This window comes from Brassica rapa, chromosome A02 (genome assembly GCF_000309985.2).
Source record: "Brassica rapa cultivar Chiifu-401-42 chromosome A02, CAAS_Brap_v3.01, whole genome shotgun sequence".
NCBI lineage: Eukaryota > Viridiplantae > Streptophyta > Magnoliopsida > Brassicales > Brassicaceae > Brassica > Brassica rapa.
This window is the reverse complement of record NC_024796.2, coordinates 17979816-18000411: the sequence shown is the minus strand read 5'-3', so window position 1 is coordinate 18000411 and position 20596 is coordinate 17979816. Positions and strand designations below refer to the sequence as shown.

Genomic DNA, 20596 nt, shown 5'->3' with positions numbered 1-20596 from the left:
GTACTTATGAAATTTTAGTTCGGTTTCGGTTAGGTTTCAGTTCGGTTTCATTTTGGTTTTGGTTCGGTTTTGGGTACCCGTTTAATATATGAATCAAATCTATTTATATATATATATATATATACAAAATACATTAGTTAACATGTTAATTTAAGTGGTTTAATGGTTAAACACTTATATAATCGTGAATTTGACCGGCGGTCAAGTCACTAAAGTGTTGTTTTATAAGTATTTATTGTATTTTAATATAGAAATACCATATATATATATATATATATATATATATATATATATGTGTGTGTGTATAATATAAGAGAGTACATAAAAGATAATGCGCTCTGGTGGTATAACAATGTTTTCACTCTTCTTGACAAACCCGAGTTCGTGTGAGGTTGATGACATTTTACCTTATATCAAAAAGCTAAAACTCATTTTTCGGATATTCGGGTATCCTTTCGGTTCTCGGTTCGGTTCCGGTTCCAGTTTGATTATTCGGGTATAGAAATATAGGAACCATTCGGGCATTTGAGGGTTTCGATTCGGTTTCGGTTTTGAATAATTTGGTTTGGTTCCGGTTCGGTTACGGTTCTGGTTTTTTTTGCCCATTACTAATCAAAACCTTTTAGTGTTCTATATTAACCACTGCCAGCGTATCTATAAAAAAAAGAACTTCCTATCCTTCTAGGGGTAGTTTGATTTTCTTCACCTTTGTTTTGAGTGGTTGTAATATAAGTTCCATTTAGCACACATGAAAAACATTCAAAAATTCACCATATACCCTATATATTAAAAGAGAAACATTACAACATATTTTTGTAGCCACATGTCATCACCACAATTATTATTAGAATCCTTAGAAAAATATGTTGGTCCATATAAATATATAATAAGTTTTTTATTAAACTAACCATAAATTAATCATAAATGTTCTTCATTGTTTTCTTAAATAAAAATCGCGGAATTACCTAATGTGGCTAAAGTATATATGATAATTAATGATTTTGAAAAATAAAGATTTGATAAAAAATCAGTATATTCTCTATCATTTTTAATTCATTTTAAAATAAATTAAACAACCACATTAACTATATAATAAAAATTTAGATTTTTTGGTATATGTTATATTTTGAATTGAAAAAAACGAATATAAATGACTAAAGTTGTTAAAAATCTCACAATGAAATTTTTGTGATTCATGGTTTAAAATTTATGTTATAACAAGATACAAATGATTACGAAATTACATAAGTAGGAAGTCTCATTTAATAAATATTATATATATGCATATTAATATTTTTTTAAAATAAATTATATACCATATAAAATACATAAGTATTTTAATTTCGAATTTTATTTGAAATTTTTTGATAAACATTTTGAACAATTATTGACAACTTAATATTTAGATTTTAAACTTTGCATTGAATGTTTTTAAAATTATAAATTACTAAACCTATTAAACATCCCATAAATTTTTTATTGTTATCATTGATTTAAAATTTTTGTTATAAAAAATACAAAAGATCAAAAATAATATGAGTATAAAATATTTTTTAACCAATGTAAATATTAAAAATGTACTATATATATATGTTAATATCATTTAAACTTAATTTATAACATATAAAATAGAAAAAAATGTTTGTCTAGATAAACAAAATTTATTTAAGTATTTGTACCAATTTAGTTATATACGTAATAGTTACTAAATTTTTAATTATTCAATATATATTTATTATTTCATAATATGTAAAAAAATATATAATACTTAAAAATAATTTATATATAATATTCATCATGCGCAAGACGCGGGTCTTAATCTAGTCATAGCTTTATATCATAAGAGACTTGATGAAGCCTGAGAAAGCAGATTCAAATCCGACAAAACAGACTCGGAATCAAAACACCTAACTCAACGTCTCCAATCTGCTCAAACGAAAACTTAAACTTCTTGGTCGGTTTCTACGCCCACTCATACGAACTACTAAAGATAGACAAGAAAGCCAAACATAAGTATCAAACCATGTGTGAGTTACCGTATTCCCAATCCCACTGATGTTTCATGAGCCAAAAAAAAAAGGCCGGCTCTGTCTATTTCATCACAATCACCTGACACTTGCAGAGAAGCCTATAAAGTATAAGTTAAAAATTATACAAATAAAAGACAAAACCATCAAAATATCAGCTGCCACTTCCATATACAGAGAAAAGGATGTTCATAGTTTTCAGAATCCCAGGATGAGTTTCGTGGCATTGAAAAAAAAAACAAAATTTATGAAATGCGAGAAAGAGACGAGAGAGCCCAGAGTTGAGAACTATGAAGTGTGATTAAGCTCCGCTCTGCTTTTACTTTTCTTCATCTTTGCCTTAACCCTCGACTTTGCCATCAATGTCTCTACTGTGTTTATGAAGTTTCCCACAGCCATCACTACCAGAAGAATGCCACAAACCATCACCTGAAATATGACAACCATTGACAAAGTTCTCAACATATCTGTTACTTTCATTCACGTCCTCGTCGGCTTATACCAGAGTGCCGTGGAAAAAGTACCAGTGGTAAATAATGCACTAATGTTGCCAGAAGAGTAGAAATTAAACCTGCCATTCAGCAACAACTCCGGTTAATGCTGCCCTTAGCAACAGTACTCCAACGTATGCTTGAAACCCCTGCTTATTGCCAAAATTAATAAACATGTCAAGCCCAATAGGCTAAACAAAAAAAACTCTTAAGATCCCTAGCATAAACTGCACGAAGTTTCTTTTGGATTGGTGTGGAAAGAACAGAGTTCTATTGTTAAAAGCCAAAAGTAATGAAAACTAGTTAATATATGAAATGTCTAAGAAAGGGATATTTGACTTATAAAAATCAACGTAGGACAACATGGTATTTATAATCTCCAACGGGTTTTTCCTGATGACCTGTAAAATGAAGAGTATAGGACATAACAGCCATAACTGTCCATCAACTCCGGCCGTTTCTCCCCATACAACATCCATCCTCTTAGCCTGGAAAAAACATTCTCAACACAAATACTAGAGTTACTTTCCAAAAGCGGATACGATTTTTAGACTGAGGAAAAAAGTGCAGATAATAAGCCACCTTTCCCAGTGCTATGCGAGTGTATAATCTCTGGCGTTGGTATCTGTTTTGCAGAAGCATGGCAACACCTTGCATCATAGCCCATTGCAGGAAGAGATGAACTCCTCTCTGTAGATGATTAACCTCAGTCCTGAGATTTACTTTTAGTTTGCATAATAAGGAAATAACTCTAAGCAGTACCTGTTTCTGGACACAGTTTGGTTGCCCTTTGATTTCCCATGTGAGGCTGACAAGGGCCATCCCCATGGCACAGTAGTGATGATATAGCCACCTGCAAAAAAAACATATCAGGTTCAGAGTTGAAGTCACCCTCAACCCATGTGACTATTTTGCTAAGCCAAACGAAACACATCAATAAAAGTAAAGAGATTCTCTAAGTAATAACATATTAAACCCCCACCCAAAGAGGATTCCATCGAAGCTAAAGCTCTTTCTCCCTCTCTCTCTCTCTCTCTCTCTCTCTTTTTACACATGAAATAATATAGAGCTCTAGTTTTTACTAAGCAAAACAATATAGGCTACCGCTTCACCAAAAAATATCTACGCATATATACCAAATAAAAGAGACCCTTTGGAGGAGAGTATCAAGTAACAACATGTTCGACAAGGCACATGATGAGACAATACACTGTATTTCAAACTGATAATCCTGTTATTTACGCTAACTATGATATCACTGATTCAACAATAGATTCAGTGCACTCTGAGGAGCTACCAATAAACAGAACCCGACAGACAGTTACGAATAATTCTTATAAAGGTCAACACAGCCATCTTAAATGAGATTCAAAATGGATATTTGCGCACTAAGATAAGCCTTAGAATAATGAGATGAATCAGCAGCAGCATAGATGATATATAAGCAAGGTAGAGAGGACGGCACAAAAAAAAACAGAAGGAACTTAGATGCGTATAGTGAATATAGAACCTAAGGTCCACATGTTGCATGCAAACATTCTTACAAACAAAATGTTCTAGACTTAAAAGTTATTTTCTATGACTTCCATTGAACTAACTACACATAAGACCCAAGTTCAACGTATAGTTAGTATGACAATATTACTCTGAGATACACATTACTGAAGAGACCATAATGGAGTGAGCATAAGAGTAGTAGTACCATGGACGGATATCGCTCCCGTTGGCTCTTAATACGTTCTCTCGCATAGCCAACCCAGCATAGAGGAACAAGAGCCAAGCCTGATTTGATTTAAAAAGAAAAAAAAAACATTAATTAAGAAGTCATCGGTTAGAAAAGGCAAAACAGATAATATTAAGACCTCGTAGAGCTGAACAGGAAAGGCAGGCAAACATCCATCCCAGTAAAAAGATCTGAGAATCATGAGTGCTGCAGGAAAGAACAGAAAGAGAAGCGCAGTCTTGTCCTGCTCCATAGATAGAAACAAAACAGTAAGGTTGAGAAGAAATCAACATAGCCGCCACATGCAAGGGACAAAACACACTAACTAACTAACTCTGTAGCTATTGTACTCTTCTTTGACTTTGAGCTGAATGTCTTTACGCGAGGCTCGAACATTCACCGGCCCCAGAAACATTCTAACAAACCGTCCTGCTTCAATCAAAACGGGTCAGGAGCTAACCCCCAAATCGAAATTGGAGAATTTGAATGGAAACCTTGGGGTTTGGATGGGAGAAAGGAAGAGAGATCTCCATCAGCGAGCATGCATCTAGCCCGGTGCAGATCCTCCTCGAGCTTGGGATCGAGACTCTTGTCGGAGGCGAGAGTGGAGTGGAGGCGGCGGAGGGATGCGTCAACGGAGGAGGCTTTTTGACGAAGGGTAAGCTCTTGATGGGAAGAAGAAGAGATGAAGGAAGCGGCCGAGTCATGGAGCTCCTTCACCTCCTCCACCATTCGTTTAACTTCTTCTTCAACTTCCATCGATTGAGTGAGATCGGTTGATTGATATTTGGAGAGGTCTTCTTCTCTTCTTCTCGACAAAATGTTTGCATTTAGGAATTCACGAAAATAGTATCACGCTTGCTCTCTCACCCACACCTTTTCTTTCTTTCTTTTCTCTTTTCAATATCCTATTTTAAGTTTTGTTTTTATATTTTTTTTTTATTACTCTTATCTATTTTTTATTAAATATTTTAATAGTAAACAAATAATTTTAATTTTAATTTTTAACATTTCTAAAAAAAAATTATATCTAAATATATTCCAATCACTGATAAACAAACTAGACAGATAATAATTAAAATTTTAAAATAAACAATCTCTTATTTATTTCATTCTTTTACTTTTATTTTAATTGTAGTTAATATTATTTTTATTTGTTTGGTCAACCTACTTTAACTATAGAAACTAGATTTTGACCCGCGCTTGGAAAGCGCGGAGTTGTTGGATTATATTATATTACAAAGTTTTATTATATCGAAAAACATAATTTTTAACAGCTATATAATCTACAAATTAGTTTATTTGAGATTTTATATGTACATTTTTACGTAAGTTTTTTTCGACATGAGAATTATATCCGGATCAAAAAAACAAACCGAACCGACCAAAATTATAGGTTTAGTTCAGGTCCAAAAAAGATAACATATTGTGTTTTTTTTTGAACCGTATGTCTTTGTTTGAGTTCGGGGTCCTACTCTAGACCCGATCATAAATATGTGTTTATTAGGTATATTTGGATATTTTGAATATGTTTCCGGTATTATGGATATTATTTTTAAGTTTTTGGTTCAGATTAGAGTTTTGATTTCATGTAAATTTTTCAAACTAAAGTTTTTTTGGGTATTTAGATAAAATTTTGGGTCTTTTTCAGTTCATCGTATCAGATTTTGAATAAGATTTTAAATTTTTAGGTATTTGAATTTTTTTGGTATTTGTTTGGAGTTTCAAATACTTTTCATGTTTCGGATATTTTTCAGATTTTTTATATATTTCGAATTCTTTTAGGATCTTAAATATCCGAACAGATGTGGACTCATTACGTCCATATCAGGTCCAACAACCTTTTGATATAGATTTTTAACGTTATTGTACAAAAACATGGTTGATGAAATATTTTTCTGAGTAAAGGTATCATAAAAAATAATATTAAGATCTGTTAAAAATATTTGAAATATTGTATGTTTAGAATGATTAATGTATTATCAGAAAAATAATAAATAGTTATACATAACTCTAACAAGTTTTTTATATTAGATTTTTTAAAACTCTTTCCATTTTAATAGTATTGATTCGTTTTAAGTGAAAAGTATATAAAAATATAATATCTAAACAAATAATTTTCAAAATCTTGAATAATCAATACTGATATCGTGAAGTCGGGTTAGCTTTAATAGAACCAATGAATTTCTTCATTTTTGTGAAGGTAACATGAATATTCAGAAAAATTATTTTTAAATATGAAAATATTATCAAACTATAGACAGTTGAAAGTTTAGTATATGATATGAGATCTTAGTGAAAAAGTTTATATATGATATGATTACTTTATTATAAACGAAATAGGAAGTTAGAATGTACATATATATGTCTTGTAATTTATCTTGCTTTAAATTATATATTATATGATAAAAGTGATAATATAAATCATTAGTTTCAATGCTTTTACAATTAAAAATCAAAATGATAAATATAGTAATAGTAATGATTAGGATTTAGGAGTGAGATTTAAATAAATAAAAGAATTGACTAAATTTATTGTTAGAGAAATATATGGCAACATATTGTTAGTATAAATTTAAGTTAAGACCAAAAAATAATGAGTTAAATGAAAGGGTCTAAACAATTTTTATAGGTAGATTTTTTTAGATTCCTTCTCTTTTAATATATTGATATAGGACCAGAAAATGCAAGTGACGTTAAATGTCAAATTTGGATCCTGATATATAACGGTGCTTAATTGCCATCGTAAAGACGGCATTTGTTTGATTCCAAGTATTATTTTTGTTATTGCTTGAGTTTATTTAAAAATTATAAGAAATTAATATAGTCTTACTATATTTCTTTCTACTAAATCATATATAATTATCATTTTCTGTTTTTAATAATAAAAAATGTGTGTGTTATAGATATTAAAAACATAATAAAGTTTGACTATAAGTGCATTGTAATTTTTTATTTAATAATTAATCATTAATTTATAAAAATACATTTTTTTTGGCATCAATTATAAAAATACATAAACTATTTCACAGGTTTATCTTTTAAAAGTACTTATTAAAATGAAGGAATAATATTTTTACAAAATGATGAGCATTCGTTTTCTTAGTTCAGGTCGGGTTTTTTTTAACAGCAAAAAGCTAAAACGAAACTAAGTTGATTTCTGATCCAAGAGCCACTTCGGAGGAATTGAGTCAAAATAATTTATAGCAGAAGGCTTCTTTTTAATATTTCGTGTCAGTTTATCCGTCATTATGTTTTGTGCCATCAGAATATAGTAAATAGTAAAGGGATGAAAAGATTCCTTACATCGCAGAAACTCCTCCATGTGTGTAGTGAACGCCGGTTATTCTATTGGTGTAGACATCATCTTCACCAGTTGAGAACAGTCAGTTCAGGTCAGTTTAGATTATTTGATTTTTGGATTATTCGGATTGAATTATTTAAGCTCCGTCTAAAAACTGGACATTTTTGAAAGGGATAAGATCGGTTCAGGTAATGTCAAGTTCGAGTCGAGTTTCTAATTTTTTCATAAAACCTAAAGTGGAATCGAGTTTAGTTTGAATTTATAACCAAAAACTAAAAAAACTCTGAAAACTTGGAAAACCGAAAAGTACTTGATTTGATTTCAGTTTAGCTTTTAGATTTACAAAAATATGAACTTCTCGAGTTTTTCTAAATTTCGGTCTAATTTTAATTTTGATTTTTTTGTTTGGTTTGATTTTTAGATTTCACATAATATGCCGAGGACTAGTTTTACATTTTGGTCAAACAAATTTTCTTTTTTTTTGTCATATTTTTTGGTCAAACTATTTAAATTATAGAAAATAGGTACCACAGAACGGTGGAGTTAATAATAGCAGCCAACTAGTAATATAGTGAATGACAAATGTGGATCATGGTATATAACGTTGCTTTACTGAATTACAAGTGGCCTTTAATCCATCAGAAAGACGACATTTGTTCAATTCAGAGTACCTTTTGTATGGCTTGTGTTTATTATCTTTTCCTTTTAAGTGTAAAATCTATTTATATAAATAAAATGTTCTTTTATGGTGATTGCAAAGCATCATTTGTTTTAGATATTGAGAGGAATCTCTTATATAATGATTGAAAAGCATTTTAATAAATGACATATGATAATGCGTCACTAAACTAATAAAAACTCTCGACTAAAGATGAATCGTAAAAAAAATTCTAAACTAAAAATCTTACAAAATAAATATTTAACTAATTTCAAATTTTAAATACTATGACAGAAGATGACATACATTGACGATTTAGAAATTAAAAGTTAATAATGTTGAAAATTTAATTGAATTGTTTCTTCAGATTCAAAACTATTCAATGAATTTTATCATTAGAAATCATAAAACATTTTAACACTTTTATTTTCACTTATGCATTGTTTTAAATTAATTTATAAGCTTTTAAAAATAATTTATCAATCTTTATACACTACTTTATTATAAAATTAATTTGTAAATCCTAAATTAGTTATTATCAACACTACTTAAAACTCAATATAACTTAGAATTATTAAACTATTTGCTATTTGGCAATAGTGATATAAGAAAATATGTGTCTTATATTCTCATTGTCAAACATCAAATAATTTAAAATATTTTAGTTATATTAACTCTTAAGTAGTGTCGAAGATAATTTCATAAATTCAATCTTCCTATTTAGAGTAGGATGCCAATCTTCTTTTCTTATTTTCACGATTTCCGACCTTCAGATCAAAATTCCTCATTCTCTCAAAAATAATGCAGGGTTATTTTTTTTCTGAACCAATACGTTGTATTTTTCCCTATTAATCAATAATAAATAAAATTTGATATATTATTTTTTATTTATTACTTTTTTTGTTTATATAGTGTCACGAATAACTTTCTATGATTTTATCCTAACAAGTAGCAGAAATTTTATAAACTTATAAAATTACCGTGAAGCTGTATTAATCATTTGTTAGAGTGTTAAAATATTTATAAAGTTTTATAAATCGAATGTAAGATTGATAAAATAATGTATAATAATTTATAAATTAGTTATAAAGTTTATAAATAAATTTTGAATAATGTATAAATGATAATACAGATTTTAAAACATTTAATGATTTGTAGTCGAGAGGTTTCTTTATACAGGTTAATAAAAATAATACAGAGAAAATTCAGATATTTTATGGTATTTCAATATATCCCAACACTAGATTTGTCTCTCGGGACAATTTAGATTTCATTGTGATGATTTGGATCTTTTTACCGTTTTTAGCGGCTCTTTGAATCTAATCTGCTCTCGAGCATAAAGTGGTTTCAAGGTTTTTTTGTAATCAAATCGACATTACTTCAAAATGAAATTTATACTTTAGCAACAAAAAAAAGAACTGTGCTAAACAAATATCCTCTATATATTAGTAGAGAAACATTAAAAAAATTGTAACTTAAGTTTATAATAATTACAAAAAAACTTGATGAATTGTCATTCAATTAAAATGTTAATTTACCTTAAGTGACACCTTTTAAAACAAAAGTTGATCAAAATTTGAGTATGGGATTCAACCTCCCCATTGAAAACCACAAAATATGTCACTAACATAACTTATCAATTTCATTGTTCTCTATTTCCATTATGAAAGCAGTATGACACTCGGTGAAACTATCAATATAGAGCTTGGTCATAGGGCAATCAAAATATTAATTCAAAGCTTTGTCACCATCAAAAATCGTTGTGTCATTCGTCTGTAAAGCACTAAAGCAAATTCAAAGCTTCATCACCTACATATTGATAGTTCAACGTCGTGAGAAATCAAACTTTTCATATACAAACTATCATGTTTAGTGTAGTTCTTTAAAGTTCTTGGAAATTCACAAACCATTACATTAAATTTGTCCAGATTTTTTTTTTGATGAAATGTGAAATTTATTGATCAAGTAGAATGAATAGGCATTTACAAAGATTAAAAAAGCCTAAAATAAAACTTTACAATGCTGTAACAAAATTGGTTAAGTCTTCCTTCTACTAAGCTGTGACTTCAAACCATCTTTGCATCAGTCCCATCAACTTGTGATCCTTTTTGTAGCGCAGAGAAGTGATCCGATTTCGAATCCCCTTATGTATGATCCGGATCAATTGCTCCACTGAACCGTAGCCAGTGCCGTGTCTTCTCTCATTCCTCTCCTTCCACAAATGGTATATACAACTTTGGAATGCCATTTTCAGTAGCGTCTTGTCCACTACGTGCAGATTATTACGACAAACAAACTGCAGCGTTGCTGTCTAGTCAGGGTCAGTTCTGTGGCCACTCAGCCGATTCACCAATGTATTCCAAACAGTGAAGGAGTAAGGACATGCAAAGAACACATGATCCCGTGTCTCATCTCTTTCTCCACATAGCATACAGCTCTGATGAATTCCCCAAGCTCTCATTCTATCGCCCATTGACAACCGGTTCCTTACTGCAAGCCACACAATGAAGGAGAAGCGTGGAGTTCCTTGAGTAAACCAAATGCCTTTGCTCCAAAACACATTGCTCCTTTTCTCTCTGATTTGCTCTCAAGTCTTGGCCGATGAAAAATAAGGTTTATATTCTCCATCTGAGTGTTTCCACAGCACAACATCTTGTCCCTGAGAGAGGTGAGGGACCGGAGTACTAAGAATTCGTTCATAGAGATCATGGAAAAAATACTTCTTTGTCCTCTTATATTCCAAGCTTCCTGCGTGACTGCATCACACACCCGAGCAGTACGAGCCACGCCAAGATGATAAGTGCCTGCTGCTCCAGTTATGTCGATAAGTTTCCCTTGCTGCAGCCAGTCATCAAACCAAAAGAACGCTGTCTTACCATCATATACCTCATATCTGATGAACTGGTAGACCTGCGCCCTAAGTTTTAAGAGTTTTCTCCACATCCACGATCCCTTTCCATCCTCTTTTAGCTCCCAAAAAGAATTTTGTCTCAATAAGTAACGTTGAATCCATGAAACCCATAGTGAACTCGCGTTAGAGAAGAGCCTCCAAATCAAACTCATAGCAAACACAGTAGCGGAGTCGCGCAGCTTCCTTATCCCTAAGCCCCCTTCTTCTTTGGGACAACACAAATCCTCCCAAGCGACTTTAGCTTTGTGCGTCTGATTCGGAGAGCCTGACCACAAGAACGCACTACACATGCTCTTTATCTCATCTAGACAAGCCTTGGGGAGAATAAACGCTTGACTCCAGAAATTGACAATACTAGCAATTACAGACTTGATTAACTGAAGCCGGCCTGCATAAGATAGGTATTTATTTCTCCAGGACAGCATTCTTCCACGGACCTTGTCTATCAGAGGCTCATAGTCTGGTCTTGTTAATGCCTTGGTGGTTAGAGGCATTCCTAAATACCTCACCGGTAATGTGCCTACTGTAATTCCTGTGCTCGTAGCTTCGTTCATCAGAGGGGTTATGCTCTGCCCTGTAGCGAAGATAGAAGACTTTGCTACATTGATACCTAAGCCCGAGATATCTGCAAACTGCTTCATAACCTCCAGCACTCCTTTCAGAGAGTTAGCAGAACCATCCGTAAACACTATGATGTCGTCAGCGAAGCAAAGATGCGTGAGTTTCACCTCGAGGCATTGCGGGTGATAGCCAAATTGCTGAGCCTCAGCGGCCCTATTCAACAATTTAAAAAGGACATTGTTCAGGATTACATATAAGTAGGGTGAGAGAGAGCAGCCATGTCGTATTCCTCTAGCACTGGTGAAAAAACCCTCTAGGCTTCCATTTACAGACACTGAGAACGAAGCCGTAGATATACAGACCCTGATCCAATGAATGAACTGTATCGGCAACCCCATAGCTTTCAGAACTGCGGTGATAAACGACCACTTCACAGTATCAAATGCCTTGGAGATATCCAATTTTATTGTTGCTCTGTTGCTTAGCGTAGTTCTGTGATACCCATTGACAAGCTCCGAAGCTAAGAGGACGTTTTCAAGCAACAACCTTCCTTTGATGAACGCTGTTTGGTTTGGCTCAATTGCATCCGGAAATATCATTTTCAGTCTCCTTGCTAGTATTTTGGAGATGACCTTATAAAGAAGGTTGTAACAGGCTATTGGACGGTAGTCCTTCATAGTCCGCGCCTCCTCTGATTTGGGAATGAGGGATAGGATCGTTGCATTGATTCCTGTGGGCAAAAATCCAAACAGGAAGAAGGACTGTACAGAGATGATGAATTCCTCCCCAACAATTGGCCAGGCAGCAACAAAGAACTCCTTCGTGAATCCATCAGGTCCAGACACCTTATCATTTGGTAAGGCATGAAGTGCAGACTTGATCTCCTCTCCGGAAACCGGGGCTACAAGGCCAGCAGCAGTACCCAAATCACATCTGTATGTCAAGACGTCCTGTAGCAAGGGGTAAGAATCTTCTTCATTACCCTGATCTTGGACTTGGAGAAATCGCTGAAAGTGCTGACCAGCCTCCTTTTTTATGTCTGATAGCTTAGTAAGAGTTTCTCCAGCCTCATTAACCAGGATCTTGATAGTGTTGCGAGAAGACCTAGTCTGAACTGCTCGATGAAAGAAGACCGTATTCTGATCCCCTGCTCCCAACAACTTTACACAAGACTTCTGTCTGAAAAACGTTTCCTCAATACTTGCAAGCTTGTTCCATCTATCTGAGGCTGCAGCCGCTGCTGCAAATGTTATCGGGTTTGGATCCAGTAAGGCCTGATTCTGACAATAATACATTTATGTGAAGGCCTGCTTCGTTCTTCCCGGCAAGTCACCATAATGCGTTTTGTTTATCATACGCATCTCATACTTCAGCATCTTCAACTTAGCGTGGAATCTGCTCAGAGCCGACCGGGAGTGATGAATTGCTTGAGTTGAATCCCAGACTCTCTTAACTGCAGGTAGAAATTCAGCGTGCTCAGTAAGATAGTTGAAAAACCGGAAAGGCTTCCTAGCTTCATTAGTGGACCCTGTAAGATGAACCACACAACGGGCGTGGTCTGATATTCCTCCTGCCTCAAAGCTTGAAGTTGACTGGGGGTAGCTCCTTAGTCAAGCCGCATTGACCAATGCTCGATCCAATTTTTTCCCTAAAGGGTCCTCATCCCTCTTATTCCACCAAGTGAACAGCGCTCCTGAATACGCAAAATCAGTTAAGTTGCAGTCCCCCACGAGATCCTGAAAGTACCTCATACCCAACTGCAAAGAAGCTATGAAGCCTCTAGAGTGCTCATTAGAAGCCAGAGCTACGTTAAAATCCCCCATTACTATCCAAGGAACATCCAGATGACTATATGCAGCCTGAGTTCCCCTTATCTCATCCCACAATCTTCTTCTCTCTGCTTCAAAGTTCGACGCATAAACTGCAGAACAAATGATCTGCTCACCCGTCTCAAATACTTGAACTGCACAAGTGATGATCTGATCACTCATATGCAGCTTGGTGACAATAACCTTATCCGACCAGAAAAACCAAATACGACCCAGCGGATGATAGTCATAATTAGCTAAGGACGCCCACTCCGGTAGTGCTGAAGCCATACACTCTCCATATTTCTCATGTTGCACCCTCGTCTCCATAAAACACCCAAAATAAAACTTCTCTGCCTGAACCCATCTTCTAACCTCCCGATGTTTGCGCGGCATGTTGAATCCCCGCATATTCCATACAAAAAAAGACGTCATAACTTCCGAGAGGAAGTTTTCTTGGTGTTGGTGTTTATCCTTTGCACTTTGAGGTCTTTAGCTCGAGCAGGGACTTGCTTACTAAGTTTGAAGCTGGAGCCAAAATCATGTCCAGGTTTTTATCATTAATAACATATTGAACTATAAAATTCAATAATAAATAAGACCATATTTGACCGCTTGATTTATAGGTCCACAATATTCGTGAAATATAAATTTTGTGAATTTTTTTATGGTAAATCATTCTTCAGTAGTATTATTGACTATATACTTTTTTCCAAGTGCATGATTTTGTTTTATAGTTAGTCATAATCAATCCTTAAATTTGTAAAAGCACTATAGCCTAGTAGTTAAGGTTTAAAAGTTTCTACACCTAGGCCTGAGGTTCAAATTTCAGGCTATGCAATTTCTTGCAGATTGCACATTACATGAGGTCCAGGTTTCAATTTCAGGAGAAAGTGACTTATTAAACAATTATGCAAACGGTGGAAAAAAGGCTTACAAGAAATCTTCAACATGGTGCAAGTAAATCCGGTCAGGCGTAGGTCTTCGTAGGACGGCTCATGTGATGCAATTAAGCGTAGATCTTCATAAGGCAGGTAGTATTGTCGGTTGTCGAATCGTCTATGTAATTTTTCTCATAATAAATCAGCGTTAAAAAAAAATCAATCCTTAAATTTAGGGGATGTCTATATTTTTTTTGGCTTGGTATGCAAGTTTATATATGATTCAGAATTGTTCGTTTATAGAAACAAAATATATAGATTAAATACTACAGATTTAGTGTGTTATGCTAATATGTTAGTTTTGCCATAATATTTTAGAGACATTAAGTGATGTACATATTTTGTAAAATATATACGATTTCAACACATTTTATTCTGATGCATTGAATAGCAGATTTATCAAAAATGGAGATACCAACCTGGGATTTGTTGTCATATATGTAGATTTTTGAAGGCTTCATATACATCCTCACGGTTTTAAACTTCCAAGAGGGATGGGAAAGGGTCCCGTAAGATACCTTGCCTACCACCTATGGGAATCGAAGCAGGTACACTCGCAGCCTCCATCATTTGGTCTCTCTGGCGATCGCGAAACAATATCATCTTTGAGAAGAGAAATTTCACACCAGAGGAGACACTACAGAAGGCGCTGACGGATGTTCGAGAATGGAAAAGAGCACAACCCCTTCCAAATCCAAAGATTTCGAAACCGTTGATCAGACTCGAACCAAGCCCTAGAAACCCCGATCTATGCTCGATCTTCATAGATGCTGCATGGAACCCCTCCACGGGTGCTGCAGGACTTGGTTGGGTTGTTGATGATCTGGTCTCTCCATCCCAACATTCAGCGGTTGAAACTTCAGTTTCATCGCCCCTTATGGCAGAAACGTTGGCGGTTCGCTCCGCCATGATCTTTGCCCTCTCTTGCAGATTCGAGTGCGTCGCTATCTTCTCAGATTCACAGATACTGATCAACCTAATCACAAGGAAGACGATGAACCTCGAGATCTTTGGAGTATTAAAGGATATTTACCTTATATCTACCGCTTTTAAGTCTATCACTTTCTCTTTTTATTTCCCGCTTACAAAACGCTAAAGCGGATCTTGTGGCTAAACAAGCCATTTGGGCCTCAAACCCATTTTAAGTTTAATTGAAAGTTATGTTTGCACAAAAAAAAAAGCTGTATGCGGATCTTAATCACTTATGCATTTGTTTTGAGAATATAATATTACGTATATAACCAAGCATTGAATCAATCCTAAGGTTGTGAAAAAATCAATTCTAAGAGCATCTCCAAAGGCACTCTATTTTTTCCTCTATAATTTACATTAAAATAGAGTAACATCCAACTCTATAATATAGTTACTCTATTTTGAAGTGAAATATAGAGAAAATTATAGAGTACCATTGGAGATGGTCTAAGTGATTATGTATATAACCGATCAAATCATGGTCTATTACCAAGCATTGCAAAGTTTTTGAATCATTCATAAGTGATTACATATATAACCGATCAAATATACAAATATAGATATGTTATTATATTATATTATATATTTTTATAATTTTTCACTCAGTGCAATGCGCAGATCTTATCCTAATAAAAATAACATATAAAGTATGTGAAGTCCAAAGTCTTCTTGAAATTGTTTGTTACTACACCTGATTGCGTCATTAAACATGAGTTTAGAAAAGAAGTAGAAACAGAAATTTAGTAAAAAAAACACACACGAGAGGACATGGACTTCAAGCGACCAAAGAGAGTTGAGAACACTAGTTGTTGTTGTTGTTGTTAGAAGGCTGACCAGTCCAATAAGTTTTAACAGCAACAAGAATCTTCTCAGGATTGTACGGACCTTTCTCATGATCTACAATCTGAGTGTTCCACTTCATTCCCTTGGCTATCCTCTCTACTTTCGTCAACGTCTCCACATTATCTCTCATCACAACCGTTCCTTCTGGTCTCAGTATTCGATCCATCTCCAACAATATCAACGTCAAATCACACCTTACAACACATAAGAAACTCACATCAGAAGTAAAAAACTTAAAATAATATATAACGCACAAAGTTTTGAGTCGGAAGCTTATCATACTTAACGCTACTTACTTGTTTTCGTATAAGCTAAACAGTCCTCCCGCGTGAATCATATCATAAGTTCTTGGATAAGTAGAGAATCCTTCACACCAGTCTTGATACGTCCCAATCAGTCCACGCTCGTATATCACACCTAACGTTTGTTTCTCTGCATCGACCGGAACAACATTCATGACCCATGACGGGTATTTCAGCATGGACGCGGCGAATCCACCGAGGTAAGCGTTCATGTCCATTATGTTCCTGAACCTCCCATGTGAAATCTCTGGGACTATCTTCTTGTAATACGCTATCCTCTCTTTCCAAACCTCATTGTCTTCTCTGAACTTCTCCGCGTTGATGTCTTGTATCGTTCCTCTAATGATCCTAGGAGGAACCGCGAATGCTCGGTCTGGCCAATCCTCGAGCGCACCGTCCGAAGATTCCTCTGGATTGTTTGTTTCTGGTAATGGCGTTATGCAAGATTCCAAGTCTTTGTACCTAAAACAAAAGAGAGATCAATTGTTTCAACTCTTTTCCACAAAGTTAGACCAGATGGGAGTTACCAAGCGAAGTCTGCGTTGTTGTCCGAGGTGCACAGTGGAGGTGACTTGTTGTTTTGTTTGAGCTTCTTACACTCAATGTGATTGATGGGCTTTCTCCAAATGGCTAAATCGCCTTTCTCAGTCACTTTCTTCCAGCAAAGACTCTTTGCTACATCCTCTATTGAATCTTGTTCTTTCTTTAAATCCTCCTCTGTTCTTTCCCAACCTCTCCAGTACTGTTTCCAGTTTATAGGTGGACCGGAGAGGATCCAGTAACCGCCCGGTCTTAAAACCCGGTCAACCTCCATCAGGTACAAACCCTCTGATGAAAAAAAAGAAAATTAGTTTGTTAATGGACATGAGAAAAAGAGACTAGTTCCATTCACATGGGAGAGACTTACCATTTTTAAACCAAGGGATCAAACAACGAGAGCAATGAGCAAGATCAAAAGCTCTAGCTGGATAAGGAAGTCTTTTTGATCCCATGATCCCGATTATGGCAGGAACTCCACGTTCTAAAGCAAACTGGACCTGAGCCTCATGTGTGTCTCTTGGTGCAAAAGACACAGCCATAATGTCTCTCTTCAAGAGGTAAGCACCAAAACTCGCAACCTGATTCAAAACAAAAATCAATGAAGTGATAAGAGAATATAATATTACCAAAAAAAATGTATGAATTTAACATGATTACCAAAAAAAAAGAATATAATATTGAAACTGAACAACTTACACCACATCCAGTGTCAATAGCAGTTCTGATTCCACCAGCAGTAAGGGGAATGAGCCTAGCAATGTCATCAATATAAGCATCAGCTCCACGGGGGAACATAGTTCCTCCACCAGGGAATCTAAACCGGTCACCTTCTACTTGAATCCAGTTTTGGACTGCCTTCTCAACACTGAGCTCCTTGTGAGGGATGTTGTCATACCAAGCGTAGTCTCTGCTTTGAGGCCATTTGAATGGAATCTTATAGTTTGGTGGAGGAGGAATCAAACAATAGAGAAGCTCATCTTTTGAAGGACAGTGTCTTTCTCTATATTTCATCATGTTCCTATCGAATCTTCTTCCTCTTTGTCGATCTTCGCAAGGTGTGTATTCACTGAGGGATAAGTCACATGGTTCCAAGTTCTTGATGGTTAGGTTTGTTTCCTTGAACTCAAACTGATTATGGCTTTTGAAATCTAAGTCAGCTGACTCAGAAGAAGGATTTGATTGAGTCTCACATCCTATTTTGGAGTAAGAAGCAGGGACATTGCTGGTTTGCCATGCGCCTAAAACGTAAAACAAAATACATAGCCCGCTTACACCAAGAACCAAAGTTAGTTTCTTTCTTCTTGCTTCTGTTTGGTGATGAAGACCAGTGTTGTCTTTCGCCATTCTTGAGTGCAAATACTGAAAACTTTGTGAGAGGCAAAAAGAGTGATCGAAAAGAGATTGAACAATGGATCAAAGTTTGATTACAAATTATGACTTATTGGATAAGAAGGAGAAGGTCATGGTGGATTTTTGTAAAGGAATGTCACATGTGAATCACCTCCATCATAGAAAGCATAATTAAGATTACTGAACGATGGAAAAAAAGAAGATAAAACAAAATTAGGCAACAAAACGGGAGATTCTTTAGCAAAACAAGAACTAAAGGTCAGTTAGTTAGAGAGAAAAGAGGAGGTTGACCAAGAACAAGCCTCATTTTCCTCCATTGGCTCTTTTTTTTTTTTTTTTTTTTTTGAAACACTTTTTTTGTTTTTGAAACACCCTCCATTGGCTCTTTATTCTCGGTTTGCCATATATAAACATTGTTTCGTGAATTTAAATGAAACCTTAATTATGCATATACATATATATATACTGTACAGAAATCCATGTGAAGAATAATAGACAGGCTACATTTTTCTAGACAAAAATACACAGTGTTCTAACAAAATATTTCTCTGTCATACATACTAAAGAGAAACCTGGTTAAAAATGATATTGATTCCCTTTAGAAGCTATGTTTTATGGAACTGTGAGTTCAAACCATTTCTTCATTAACAAGGAAACCACTCGCATTTAACAGACTTTTAAGTATATGGAAATGGAGGCATACACAAAGTATTGAGGGTTGTGTATATACCTTGAAGCAAGGGAAATTCGTGGAGACTTGGGAGTAAAGTTGAATCACTATATCTATGAACCCTAAGTATCGAAACAAAAGGTTTGCTTTGCTTCCTATTTGACTGACACAACTCTACAAATGCTTTCTATATCTCCTGTTTTGTTGAGATAGACAAATCTTGTTGGAGAAAATCAAGGTTGGGAAGCTAAACGAGTATATTCTTAAATTTAGTTTTTTACTGGATCTCAACTCTTATGAGGAAACTAGAAAGTATATATTCTTTGAAGTTGAATAAAACAGCATATAACTGAAAACCAATTCCAAGTAAAGAAGAAAGATAGTCTCAAAAACTTTAAAGAGAACATGGTAAATAAAAACCCAAACATAAAGGATAATGAGTTTGCATTATCAATTGGTCCAGAGGAAACAAAACTACAAACCCATACGAGAAGTGAACAGAAAGCTACGACGACTATATCACTCTTCCACCATACTGCCTTCATTCTTCAACAGCGATCTTGCCCTTCTCGCTCACATAGATACCATCAAGAAACTTTCTGATATCCTTCTTCTTCACATGGCATTTCTACAAAATCAAACAAACAGCAAGATGAGAATATTGTTGACAAAGGAAAAAGACTGCTGCTTACAATTGCAAAACATCACCAACCACATCGCAATCAAGATTCAACACCATTACGTTTCATTTTTCTTAGTTTATATACAACATTATGTAGACATTACAATTTCATACATTGACCATTTTCATTTTATTATCAGGAAAACAAAAGAGCAGAGAGTACCTGGTTGATCAAAGCGCATGAACGTGAGACAAGCTCGATATCATTTCCCTCAAGAGTAATCTCATCCTTAACCTTCTCAGACCGAACAATGGTAACACCATCCAACATATCAACCTTCCTCACCTGTTCATACCATTTCATTACATTACCAAACAAAAGACAAAACCTAACAAATCAAGCAAAACAGAAGAGCGAAACGAAACCTTCTTCTCCCCAAGGAAGTTACGGATCTCAATAGACTTGTTGTTACCGGAGATGGAAGCGTTGATCGGAAAATGAGCGTAGACAAACCTCATCTTGTAAAGGAAACCCTGAGTGACACCGGCGATGAGATTGCTAACGTGGCTCAAGGCAGTCCTGATGGAAGCACTGGCTTTGCGAGAGCCGAACCACGAATCGATCTTGAGCTGTCGCTTGCCGGTGACGGCGTCTTTGATGAGCTGGAAATCGAGGTTGAGATGCTTGAAGTCGCGAGTGAGTTTCCCGCGTGGGCCTTCGACTTCGATAACCTTGGCGTGAACCTTGATGACGACGCCTTCGGGTATGTCCATCGTCTCAGATGACAAGATCGTCTTCATCTTTCGTGAGTGAGAGAAAAAGCGACGGCGGCGGGTTTCGGTGTGGAGTTTAGGGTACAAGAGTAAACCCTA

At 35.0% G+C, this 20596-nt stretch overlaps 3 protein-coding genes across 4 annotated transcripts; all 3 read right to left on the bottom strand.

Moving 5' to 3' along the window:
• Positions 1 to 2032: 2032 nt before the first annotated feature.
• On the bottom strand, positions 2033 to 5165 carry LOC103853553 (transmembrane protein 120 homolog). Of its 2 annotated transcripts, none has more exons than XM_033284805.1 (9): positions 4736 to 5165; positions 4576 to 4670; positions 4381 to 4485; positions 4221 to 4300; positions 3281 to 3371; positions 3101 to 3208; positions 2920 to 3006; positions 2552 to 2667; positions 2033 to 2456 (listed from the first exon to the last, which is right to left on the bottom strand). In XM_033284805.1, exons 1-8 carry the CDS (start codon positions 4998 to 5000, stop codon positions 2593 to 2595), a joined length of 906 nt encoding a protein of 301 aa, XP_033140696.1. In that variant the 5' UTR covers positions 5001 to 5165; the 3' UTR covers positions 2033 to 2456; positions 2552 to 2592. The 2 variants fall into 2 exon arrangements, with proteins under 2 accessions (XP_033140696.1, XP_009128713.1); XM_009130465.3 differs by having other exon boundaries at positions 2070 to 2456; positions 2599 to 2667; positions 4736 to 5143.
• A 10852-nt stretch (positions 5166 to 16017) lies between these two features.
• Positions 16018 to 19172, bottom strand: LOC103853552 (probable methyltransferase PMT17). Its single transcript, XM_009130464.3, has 5 exons — positions 17778 to 19172; positions 17449 to 17659; positions 17069 to 17369; positions 16536 to 17003; positions 16018 to 16433 (listed from the first exon to the last, which is right to left on the bottom strand). Exons 1-5 carry the CDS (start codon positions 18423 to 18425, stop codon positions 16199 to 16201), a joined length of 1863 nt encoding a protein of 620 aa, XP_009128712.1. The 5' UTR covers positions 18426 to 19172; the 3' UTR covers positions 16018 to 16198.
• Positions 19173 to 19418: 246 nt separating this feature from the next.
• On the bottom strand, positions 19419 to 20590 carry LOC103853551 (60S ribosomal protein L9-2). Its single transcript, XM_009130463.3, has 3 exons — positions 20150 to 20590; positions 19947 to 20069; positions 19419 to 19729 (listed from the first exon to the last, which is right to left on the bottom strand). Exons 1-3 carry the CDS (start codon positions 20522 to 20524, stop codon positions 19643 to 19645), a joined length of 585 nt encoding a protein of 194 aa, XP_009128711.1. The 5' UTR covers positions 20525 to 20590; the 3' UTR covers positions 19419 to 19642.
• Between the last annotated feature and the right edge of the window lie 6 nt (positions 20591 to 20596).

Coding starts and splice junctions, on each gene's coding strand:
- LOC103853553 (XM_009130465.3), bottom strand. CDS start 5,000: ATGGAAGTTGAAGAAGAAGTTAAACGAATGGTGGAGGAGGTGAAGGAG. Junction 4,486..4,575: donor AAGAGTACAATAGCTACAGA/GTTAGTTAGTTA, acceptor TCTATGGAGCAG/GACAAGACTGCGCTTCTCTT. Junction 2,668..2,919: donor CTATACTCTTCATTTTACAG/GTCATCAGGAAA, acceptor GGCAATAAGCAG/GGGTTTCAAGCATACGTTGG.
- LOC103853552 (XM_009130464.3), bottom strand. CDS start 18,425: ATGGCGAAAGACAACACTGGTCTTCATCACCAAACAGAAGCAAGAAGA. Junction 17,660..17,777: donor CTATTGACACTGGATGTGGT/GTAAGTTGTTCA, acceptor GTTTTGAATCAG/GTTGCGAGTTTTGGTGCTTA. Junction 16,434..16,535: donor TTTAGCTTATACGAAAACAA/GTAAGTAGCGTT, acceptor ATGTGTTGTAAG/GTGTGATTTGACGTTGATAT.
- LOC103853551 (XM_009130463.3), bottom strand. CDS start 20,524: ATGAAGACGATCTTGTCATCTGAGACGATGGACATACCCGAAGGCGTC. Junction 20,070..20,149: donor ACTTCCTTGGGGAGAAGAAG/GTTTCGTTTCGC, acceptor TGGTATGAACAG/GTGAGGAAGGTTGATATGTT. Junction 19,730..19,946: donor CATGCGCTTTGATCAACCAG/GTACTCTCTGCT, acceptor TTGATTTTGTAG/AAATGCCATGTGAAGAAGAA.